The sequence below is a fragment of the Malurus melanocephalus genome, unplaced genomic scaffold (assembly GCF_030028575.1).
Source record: "Malurus melanocephalus ecotype Western Australia unplaced genomic scaffold, MMel_1.1 scaffold_83, whole genome shotgun sequence".
NCBI lineage: Eukaryota > Metazoa > Chordata > Aves > Passeriformes > Maluridae > Malurus > Malurus melanocephalus.
Genome location: NW_026623315.1, coordinates 2,250,081 through 2,261,690, shown reverse-complemented (window position 1 = coordinate 2,261,690; position 11,610 = coordinate 2,250,081). Strand labels below are relative to the sequence as shown.

At 40.8% G+C, this 11,610-nt stretch overlaps 1 protein-coding gene across 1 annotated transcript in view; it reads left to right on the top strand.

Annotated features, from left to right (window-relative positions):
* The window catches only part of ELMO1 (engulfment and cell motility 1), a 78,540-nt gene extending 67,353 nt beyond the window's left edge, over positions 1–11,187 (top strand). Inside the window, exons 5-7 of the mRNA XM_057367736.1 lie at positions 2,096–2,178; positions 7,176–7,253; positions 10,910–11,187. Of these exons, the coding sequence (XP_057223719.1) occupies positions 2,096–2,178; positions 7,176–7,253; positions 10,910–11,110 (362 nt within the window). The 3' untranslated portion in view covers positions 11,111–11,187. The remainder of the gene's footprint in view (positions 1–2,095; positions 2,179–7,175; positions 7,254–10,909) is intronic.
* Positions 11,188–11,610: the final 423 nt, after the last annotated feature.

Sequence of the window (11,610 nt, the reverse complement as noted above, 5' to 3'; positions counted from 1 at the left end):
TTGAGAATGAGGTGATTATTTCATCAGTATCTCAGGTTTTCAGGCTGTGAGTGATACAAAATTTACTGTAGTGCTGCCCACATTAGATAGTTTCATCAAACCAAGCTGAGAATATTGCAAAGCACAAAATTGTAAAGTGGCACTATTATTTGAAACRTATCAGACCAAACTGGCTTGAGCATTTTACAGAAAAATTTTCATAAATATTCTGGTTTTCTCTGGATAGMCTTATTGATTTTTAAACTTTCTTAAAGTTTGAATATGATGATCAACTTGCCAGCATTTGGAGCCAGGTCCGCAGATGAAAGAGAATATGTAGGTAAGAAAACAGAACCAAGAGAAGCATCGAGCATTTTGTGTACTCCTTGCCAAGCATGAACAATTAGTCTCTATCTCCAAAAATAGATGTRTGGGTTTTTAACCTTTTCTCTTCTGTGAATGTCACCCCTCTCTTCAGGCTGGCAGAGTTAACAAGCCRTGAAGACTCCAGCTGGGACAGAAAACAGCTGCCCTCTTTCTCAAGGCTTTATCCATTGTGAACACATCACATCTGTGCTCACACCCTCCAGCATCTTATAGTCTCAACTTCTGATACCTCTTGAAGTCTTTGATTCTATTTTTCCAAAGCAAGGCATAAGCCAAGTTCCAGATAAATAAAGATGAGGATGTCACATCAGTCTGTGATCCCCCACAGTAACTGCATTCCAGATCACACAGATCAAGTGTATGAAACCTGGAGAAAAGCCTTCTTGGTTGAGAGGTCTGACCTCAGAAAACCCTACCTTATGCAAAGAGATGATATTTTTCTGGGCCTCTTCAGCAAATGACAGGAACTCTTTTTCTTAAGAAGACCTTTCTACCATAGTTGCCGTCAAATATGTCCTTAACTTCCCAGTTTATCCTATCACTCTCTCTCTCCTCTTTAAAATAGTATCTCTTCATCACCAAAAAGTAGGGGGTTGTCAGAGATTTCAAAGGTCAGCAGGCCCACAGCATAAAATTCTGAGACTAAAGCCAGGAGAAGTTGAGCAGTGAGGGGCCAAATGATTTCCATTCTTTTCMTTTCCCATGCAAGGCAAATACTTTAAAAATGTCTATTACATCCCATGCCATCCGTTTGACCGTAGTGCTGAGGTAATCTGTCATAAAATATATAGTGCTACAGTACCCAGTAGAAGAGTAAATGCATTTCTCCTCTCCAGTATTTCCATTAGAGTTTGTAAAGAACTGGGCAGTAACAGGTTTTCATATTACTATCCCACGCTATATATAAGGTACTTTTCTGCAGCCACAAGGATAATGGATTACTTATAGATCATAGAAACTGTCACTCAGGGACCATATTGTATTGKAGAGCATATAGATTCTCCATAATGTAATTACCTTTGGAAAATTGACTTCCACTTCAAACTCTGAGACATTTATCTTTGTGCTTTAGTGACCTCACTCTGTGACTCTGAGTGGCAGCAGATTCCAATATTTTTTCCTACCTTTTTTTTCTCCCCCAATCACTTCTGATCACATTTTAAAGCAATTGGAATGGTTCATTATAAGCCTTAGTGTTCTTTTTTGCTGCTAGTACCAGAAAGCAACTAAATTGCTGATGGGAATGAAATAGAAAACTATTTTTAAAAATCACACAGGCTTTTAAAAGAACAGCACTGAGTGAGGGGTCTGAMTTGCCCAGCATCCTCTCTGCAGCAGAGACTTTACCTGGATGCCTACCAAAGAACAACAACAGAGCAGGCATATTACTTTGGCAAGGAAGAAAACTATCTGGTTTTGAGAAACATGAGTACACATATTGTCCAGATACAGGTATGCATTTATATGAGACACTCTTACCCAAGGTTGTCTAAACAGGCAAGAAAATGCATTTTCAGACTTTCATCCAGATGCCTGAAATTTTGTCAAGATTCACCGCTTCCTGTGTTAGTTGTTTTCTCCCAGTTTTCTTTCTTACGAAAGGCTGGAAATGGCAAAGGACATGGCAATTTTAACACATTAGTCTTGCCTCTTTTTAGACTTTGTAKCTTTTATATACCTTGGTTATAACTAATTTTCTGGATTTTGATTTTCTTTCTTTTTAATGCAGTGCCAGTGGCAGATATAAAAGCTGTTGTGACTGGGAAAGACTGCCCACACATGAAGGAGAAAGGAGCTCTTAAACAAAACAAGGTATGGTTCTCGAGTTGTTACAAACACATACTGTGCAGAATACAAAGYTTACCAACTTGAACTTCCCTGAAGTAATACAGGTATTTTTCACTCCATCCTGCCACATTTCCATGTATGTACACATTTGTTTCCACCTTAGACCATCTGAGTTAAATTATTGGGACAGCTTGCCCTCCTTTACTCATATTTCATGGCAGATGTGCATTGTGATATGCCCRGAGCACAACTGGAATCACCTTTAGTAGTGATGTTTTCTACCTCTAAAGCAAACCATCACTGGCTGTTGGTATCTACCCTTATTTTGTCTCTGGTAAATAACTAGTTTGTTCCAGCTGCGTTTTCTGATGAGCTCACATTCAGTGAGCACATGCCAGAACTGCAATTAATGTCCAGCTGATGATACCTGTAGGTTCAGTCAGGCAGAAAAACAACTGCCAAGAAAAGGATGTAAGGTAAATACTGGGCAATTAAGGAGGCGGATAAGGATGTGCTCARCAGTGCATTTGGGAAAAATTGTGTAGCAGACAATGTTCAGCTTAAATTAGATTTATACTACCTTTCGAGAACTGTAAGCTGACAGTAAGATTGTGCAGTGCCAGAATCTTGCAGAGTTTTTGTTAGTAAGAATTGTCACCACATCAAGAAGAAATGGAGTTACTACCAAAGTCTGGCAGTGTTAGTGGTGAAGGTTTTCACACCATACTCTATGARGTATGTTCATAAATTTTCTATCAGRTTGTRCTCTCTGGCCTTACAAGAAGCAATGAGACTAATGGTGTTCAGTCTGGCCTAGAACCACACCCTGAGAGGTCTGGGAGCCAGATCACAGGTTTTGAATCAGAATTTCTAATTACCYGAAACTGAGAGATTTTGGGTCYGACCAGCAGATTGTGATGGACRAAATAATGRAGTTAAGAGTTCCTGCTTCAACACTTCAAGATAAAATTGAAAAAAGTAGTTCTGATAGGAACCATAAAAACTGAGGAGGCACTGTCAAAACTACATCACACAACTTTTATTTCCTTAACTATGCACCATAGGCAGAGCATCTTGAGTATTTTTTTGCGTTTGTTTTCATACAGAGCAGTTGCTCTCCTTTCAACATTGTCTTTACATGGTAGGAAAGGAAGAGGTCATGCCAAGTGGGGGGAAAAAAATCCCAGGAATATTTTTCCTTGTTGATTTTCTGAATTGGGGCACAAACAAACACGCTTGAGCACAATAGATTACGTRCAACTCCTACCTCATGTTACAGCTGAACCATCAACACATTTGGCTGGGACATTTACATGATGCATATGAAATATTTTTAGTGCTTCCTTGTCTCAGCACTCATATGTCCGCACAAAAAGGAAAGATGGAAAGCAGTGGGTGGCAGTGATGGAAATGTGTCATCGCTATGGAGCAGTAATGTCTAGATAGTATTTAAGGCTAAACAGGAATGCTGCAGATCAGTTTGTCCTCAGCTCTCAGCAATGCCCCATTTCCTTAGGTAAAACTGCTTTGGACTGGTATGAAATTCTGGCTGACAATGTGAAGATCAGGAATTCCTAGATAGCATGGCTGCATCCTTGGCTGGAGCATTCTATTCGTGACCCAGGCAACGRCAATTTCAGTGGTTTTACTATTTCTAATGTGGGTTTGATGAGGTTTGGGGTTTTTGATTTGGTGGTTTGAGTTTCTTTATTTCCTCAATTCCTAGTTTCTTCCCCTCAGAAGCACAGAATTTTTGAAATTATCTGTCATATCGATCAAACTGTCAGGCACAATATTGCAACTACTTAACTGACATAGGATAACATGCTATTTACAGAATATCAATTTAATATAGATAATGAAATTAAAATTTATAAAAAAACAGACACAGAATGCAATTCAGCTGAATTTGGTGTATGAAACCTTCCACTTTCTGAATTTTCACAATCAGTGATATTTTTTTTAAGAGACCCTTTCATACTGTGCTTTCCTTTTACATATTTAATATCCACCTCAATTTTATTTATTGGCAGAAARGAAAATTGAATGGCAGAATGCCATGCTATGAGCATAGCAGGAATTGGCAAAATGTCCATAACAAAGGCTTCTGCATCTCTTCATTTGCCAGCACATGGCCATTGTTCTTCCAGCAGGACAATTTAGAACGAAAAAAGAGTTAAACTGAACTGGAATTGGCATGCATATGAAGCTGAACAYGATGTGATAGGACCAGACATGAATCCATTGCTGTTCATCTTGCTTGTGTTTTTCAATTAGGTTTTATTTTTAAATCCTTATTTCTGACTCAAGTAACATTGGTGAATTTCAAGGAAATGAAATACGTCAGATTTTGCAGCCTTCAAAAGAAAGCATTACAGARGTATTAGAAAGAAAAACACTGCCATGTATTTTGAAGTGTTCTCCTATCACCTTTTGTTTGCTGATGTGGCAGGTTTCAGGGTTTGTGCCTTTTTAGTCAGCTGAAATGGCTCTGCTCAGTTCCCTGATGAATTAAGCTTTTTTTCTATTTCGTGTTGGTTGAACACGTTCCCTGCTGCTGCCTGTCTGGATAGTTCTTTGGGGCAGATCTTCTGACTCAGCCAAGCAAACTCAGCATGGGGTTTTCGAAGATGTTGAAGACAGRGCAGGCAGAAAGTAGTGAGGTCATTCCAGCTGCATGGGATCACTGTGCCATAGGCACCCAAAAYGCCTGCTCGTGAAAAATAGCCTGCTTCTGGCTCATGTTGGGGACCAGGGGAGTGTGGGGGAGACAGAAGCTCTTGTAGTGAGTGAGGAACCTTCCCTTCATGCCACCTACAGCAGCTTTCCCCGCAGAGCTGAATCCAAGCGGTGGGAAGTACCAGTCTGGCATTGCAGAGTCCCTCATTCTCCTGCCATTGCAGAGTCCCTCGTTCTCTGTTTTCAGTGCAGCTCAGAAGAGGCACATTGTGGGTCCCACTGCTGTTACCTTTCAGAAGCATCTAGGGAAGGACAGAGTCTGACATGTGGAAGGAGCCAGGAGTGCCAAGGGAGTGAGTTCAGCATCTTGAGGTGCAGGAGGAGGAAAACAAAACAAAGAGGGAAGTAATTGGTTGGAGGGAATGYGAGATAAAAAGGACCGGAGGGATAGAGAAACAAGTGGACAACGCTTCAATGAAAATTACTGTGAGAAAGTTGAGAAGTAGAACAGAAAAAGAAGGAGAAAACCACAGATGCTTCATAAAGACTAAACAGTTCTCCTTTAAAAATTGCCAGTTCCTCCTTGTCATTGACCGGACTGCAACAAAACCAGGTGGGGGTCCCTGACAAGTCAGCCAGCTCAACCACTGAGACCACCATCAGTGTGGAGGGCCAGCTGGCAACTACAGCTACTTTGGCTTCCATTTTCCTTGACAGTTTGCTGTTCATAGAGCCACAGAGATGCTGGCACCTGGAAGCTGTAATTCCCAAGCCTTTAGAGTCCAGAGGAGCCAGCAAAGAAGCTGAKCTGTAGCCAGAGCTGCCAAAAGAACTGTTTTCCCCAGAAAGGGAAGCTTGATGCCCTTAATGTAGGTCTTTCTCATTCTCTGCCTGACTGGAAATGACCAAACCTTTGACTTCCTGACACATTCCTCTTCCAAGCAGAGATTTTTGTCCTCCTTTTTGTCTCTTTGAGGTGAACGAGAGATTAGATTTGTTGGAGTTTCCTAAAYGAAAAATTACAGGGATCAGGCCTGTCAGGGATTGTTGACCTTTGTGAAATCCAGGAACATCACAGTGTGTAGCAGTACAAACCCTTTTTCCAGCGCTACATTTTATTTTCACCTCAGTGGCATTACTTGGCACAATTCTGTCAGTAATTTATAACACCATGTGAGGAGGTAATGCCAGGTTCACGTGGGAGAGGTGGATTTGTTTGTGTGACGAGGGACATCACCCTTAGTAAGGCATGGCTGGGAGATGTGTCCACGACACAGAATGGCCACGTGAGCCTTGAGCCRTTTGTTTGTGGGGTGCACCAGCGCTGTCAGTGCTTGCAGCCTCCGTGGGGATTTAACACAACGAGGATTTAACCCAGCTTTGTCTCCCCTAGCCTGGCAATGCATCAAGTCAAACCCAGTAACTAAACTCAAGGAAACAAGAACATTTCCCATGAGAAGCCTGATCTCTTATTATCCAGGATTATCCCTAAGGATTGCAAGTTTTATGGTTCAGACTCTGCTCTTAATGACACAACTTCAAAACCAAAAAGGCCCTTACTGAAATCCAGCTACCTGTGTCTGTCTCAGACCAGATTAGGGGTAGAAATCTAGAACAATGTTTCTGCTGCAGTCCCTGCAGTCAATCCTTCCATTTTAAAACTTAGTGTAGCAAATTTAGGAAGCCGTTCTGTCACTGCTGGCAGTGCAGGGACTGTTGTCAGCTGASAGTCAGCAAAAGCCATCAGTATGACAGGGCTGAGGAAGCCAAGAGGCAAAAGAAACAGGACTTGTGATCATAGTTACAAGTCAGCACTCTGCTCTGTGCCTGGGTCTGGTTTCCACTAGAAATTTAATATATTTCCAGCAGTGAAAAGAACCTAAGTATATACCAGGATGTTAATTGTCCTGACAACATTTTTAACACAACATTTTTAAACCTTACAGAGATTTGTGCATTTAATCTATACAAATTGAAAGAAACAGTGAGTCTTCATGAAGAGTTCATTGCAAGTGTAATATTATTCATTATATTGATTTTCGTCCTCACCATTGCCTAACTCAAATTTAAACCCAAATGCTTAAGTAATACATGAGCCAGTGGGCTACAGTAGGCATTGAGGTGGGTCAGTTTGTTTTGACTGAAGCACCTGTGGTGAGATTCTTGCTGTGCCAGTCTCTTGCAGGGGTCTGGTACTGCTGCGCCTTTGGCCAGACAGAAGATTACCATAAACTATTTCTCAACTTGTTTGGGGTAATAAGGGATAGTAAAGAAACACAGGCCTGAATGTATGAATGCCACTATCATGCAGCWTTAATATGTGTTTCTTTGTATTGTTCCAGGAGGTGCTAGAGCTTGCTTTCTCTATATTGTATGACTCAAGTGGCCAGTTGAATTTCATTGCTCCAGACAAGCATGAGGTAAGTCAAGTTTGGAGCATTCATTAGCAGAATGTGTTATATTAAAAAAAAGTCCTTCTTATTTCTAAAGCAAGAAGAGCTGGTGTTCCATTTGCACACTTGTTTTGTGGTATCACATTTGGTCCCAGCTCAGGACACTGGGTTAAGGTGATGAATTACAGAATATTTATAGTGCAGTGTTTAAAAAGTGCATGAAATTGCTTTACAGGCATAGTGTATTTAGTTATGCTGCTTCAAGATTTGTGGTTCTGGACTAAAACCTTCAACTAAATGTTAATTTTAGGAGATGAGATATGGTTCTGCCCATTTGGATTTTTCTGTGGATTAATATTTCAGTGTGATTTTAAGTATGTTCATTCTATTTTCCAGTCAGTTTTCATGTAAGAGAAAGGAGCAGTGGTATCCCAGGCACAATGTGCTATTAGAGCTGTTGTTCTAAGCAAAACATGGTTGTCTTCATCTTCTGAACTGAACATATGTTCAATGATTTCTGATATAAACTCTCCAGAAACTTTATTCTAGACTGTTTCAGCTCATAAGTGCAATGGTCATGAAGACCAACGTTTTTTTCAGCCGCTGTATCTCAAATACAGCCTATAGCTACAAGGGGATTTTAATGGTCTGAATGTTCAGAAGCTGCTGCTGCATCCCACTGATGGGCAATAGCAGTGAAATGCATCACCCAGTTGCTCATGATTGCATTAACACACCTTTTATCTTCGTTTCTCATTTTGGTCTTGTGCTGCTTCTTTGAAACAAAATTAATATGTTCCAAAAAATGGCCAGAGGCAACAGTCTCTGCTGCCACTTGACAGTTCCCAAATGGAAGTTTTCAAAAGAGTATCTCGATCCTTCTGTATTTTTCCATGGCTGCAGAGGATGAGTTGTGTTTAAAGTAAAATGTACAAGTGTTCAGAGGAAGATCCCACAAGGAAAGGCAAGCAGGATGTTGTGAAGCCYGTGACTCTTCATCAAAGTAGCTGGGGCGCCTGTTGATGGAAGCCCTGGTTTAGCAGCATTGTCAGTTTGGGACTTTTGATGGTGACATCTGARGGTTTGGAAAGCTTTGTGTGAAGCACCAGGAATGACGCTGGTACCTGACAATTTCAGGTCAGACTTGTGGGGCTTTTTAAGTACTTGTGCAGTCCTCGTGATTGTAGAGTGAGGTTGAAATGTGGGAGTTGAGTGTGTCCTAAAAATAAAAGTTGGGATCATTCTGGCTGCAAGGAACATTGGAGGTGTCCCCAGTTCAACCTCCTGCTCAAAGCAGGTCAGCAGTGAGCTCAGACCAGGTTTCTTAGGGCTGCATGCAGATGGATGTAGCCTGTGCAACCTTTCCAGTTCCACTGGCTTGACTCCCAAGGCAATTCTTTAATAAAATCTCATTACTGAACCAGTAATTTGAGATTTGGACCTCATTCTTGTGCGCTTAAGTTTGTCAATTCCCTTAGCCATCTGTTGGAGCTTACTGCTAGCCAGAGGRTTTGGTACTATGAGATCACTCCATTGTATTTGTTTTTCATTTAAATACTAATAACTGGTTTCAACTACATAGCAAAAAAGGTGGATTAATCTTAGCCTTGATTTTTGACAGAGAAACTGATGAGGGAAGCCATAATTAGGTTTCATTGGAGTTTTATGAAAATGAATCTCGTAAATTAATTTTTCAGTGGCTCTTCGTTTCTTTTGCATATTAAAAAGAGAAAAGCTTCTGAATGAATGCCTCTGTTTTTCCACCATCTCATTAGGATGTCTCTCTGCTCAAAATGTGCTGGAGTTTAATTAGGTGCACTTGCCAAAATGGAGATTAGAGAGGAAGCCCCTTTTCCAGGCCATTGCACTCAACAGAATAGTAGCCAGCACTGGGTTTCTGTGGGCCCTGAATGAGTTATATCTGGAAGAGGAGTGAACTGCAGTTCTGCTTTCTGGCTCTCTGGGATTCTTCCCCAGAGGAAGCTCTGGCCGCACTCACTGCGCAGGTGATGGACGATTTACGTCAGGGGCTGCATCTGTTGAAAAGATTCAMCAGAATCTGAAAAGATTCTCTGCTCTCCTGTAACCTGAGCAGAGCCTTTTGCTAGCCTGTTACTTTCTTCATAATGAATTCTAGGAAAATTTTCCCAAAGAAAGATTTCAAGTAAATCACAAGAGATTTAATCTGTTCAAATAGAATTATTTTTTCTGGAATAGCTTCTTTCTCTTCCTAATGTTCAGCATACACTCCACAAACACTGCATGCTTTAGAAGTCTTCAGTGGCACACTTTGACAGCCTAGAAWAGGCAGGCTAAGTTGTTTATTTAGTACTTGTCAGCAGGACAACCTGAACTCTAGAGYCTCTTCTRTRTAGCTGATCTCATGTTAAAGCYGCASCTTGGCTTACYCACACCCTGGGTGAAAAAGCTCCCWCTGCCACTGTTTTGTTATTGACTTAAGTGGGTTGGATTTCACTTCGGATGCTGAAGTGTGTTAACCCWTCCTATTTTTAAAATATGCCCTTTTTCTGGATGAAGAGGGGGGCTTCTCTCTCTCCCTTAAAAATAATCCTCATTTCTGCTGTGGGATGAAGTCAACCATGGCTATCTTTAAACTCGGCAGCATCATGTAGCAAATGGTCAGCTAAATTTAAAAACCTTTTTTTTTGGCATGAAATCCAGCAGAAGTATTTGTAAGATAAAAATGTGGTTATGGTTGATTTAATTTTTCTCCTGCAAACTAGGACACAAGTTCATGATTGAAATCTTTATTTTTAGATGACAGCATTTGAGTACTTCTGTTCATAGTTGAATAAATGGCTTGTAGTAATAAATGAAAGTGACTTATTCAATAGAAGTTGACTCTAGATCACCAATCTCCCTTGAATTTGTTGMTGATTTAAAATGGTTATTCAGCCCACGTTTATCACAAGCTGTCAGCTGTTGGTAAAAGATGGCATCTCCAATTAGGGAAAAGCTAACAGTAAGGAAAAGGTTTTAGAGGCCAGTTCAGCATTTGCAGCGTTTAGGATTACACCCAAGCAGYTTGGCATTTAATTTTCATGAAGGACGTGGCATTAACTGACTGTAGTTTTCGCAATATGTTATTTTGTGTAAAATAGCRGTAAAGTAGGCATAGATATGTGAGACTATCAACTGTAACAACTTCACATACAGGAAAGCAAACCACAATAAAAATACATAGWCAGTACAGGATACATGAAGAGTCAAGAAAGATTTGCGGGTGGAATTCAGTTCACCACACTTAACTGCTGGAATTGAAAGCTTAGTTAGTGTAAGATAATCGGGCTTCTTTTAATAAGTAGTGGGGAAGGASAATGAGAGGAATGAATGAGATTTCTCCAGAGGTTCATTGTCCTAAGTCAGATATTGTTCCTTTTCCCATAATTGTAGAAGAACGTTCAACAAGAACTTTGGAGGAGAYAGCAAATTGTCAAACAACTAAAGACTGTCATTTCTTCCCATTTTCTGGATTTTTTTCCCATTTTCTGAGCAGCTCAGTGAAAGTCTTCTTCATTATATGAGCTGATAAAACACATCAACCTAATTTTAGGTCTCTGTGCTAGTCCTCATAGGAGCAATAGCCRCAGAGAACCAGACCAGACAAGGAGTTTGTGTATGAAAAGTCTATTAATGACAGTTTTTATCCTTTTCCTGTGCAGTATTGTGTATGGACCGATGGTTTGAACGCCCTCCTTGGGAAGGATATGTTGAGTGACCTAACGCGGAACGACCTAGACACRCTGCTCAGCATGGAGATAAAGCTACGCCTCCTTGACCTGGAAAATATACAGATCCCAGATGCTCCCCCACCTATCCCAAAGGAGCCCAGCAACTACGACTTTGTTTATGACTGTAACTGAGGCAGTCACTGAAACTTGCTCTGAAACTGGAAATATGTTATAACTGGAGAGATATTAAAAAAAAAAAAAAAAAAGAAGAGTGTGAGGAAAAAAAGAAACCCACTTTTGCACCTTGGATTTTGGCTTTGGGGAGGGATGTAGAAATACTTGCATTCCTCCCTGCTTCCTGCATCCCTTCCTTCCCCACTCCCATCTTCACCATTGCTCATCCAAATCCACATTGCTTTAATTAACTTGTAATTGCGGGCCGTTGGCCTTGCTTACGGCAAAAACTTGCCACTAAGAAGCACCCTCCCGAGGACTTTTTTTACATTTTTAATACTGGAATAGACATTCTTAACTAAAGGACGTTGTTATCAGACTGCATGCCTGTGAAACCCACTTGGCAGGGCAGAGGCTTTAACTGGAAGGAGRAGGGAGGTAGGGAGCAAAAGCAGCTACTGTAAGCAGAAGATTTCCCCAGACACTCACAAGAGCCTGCTCACCACTGAATCCAGTGC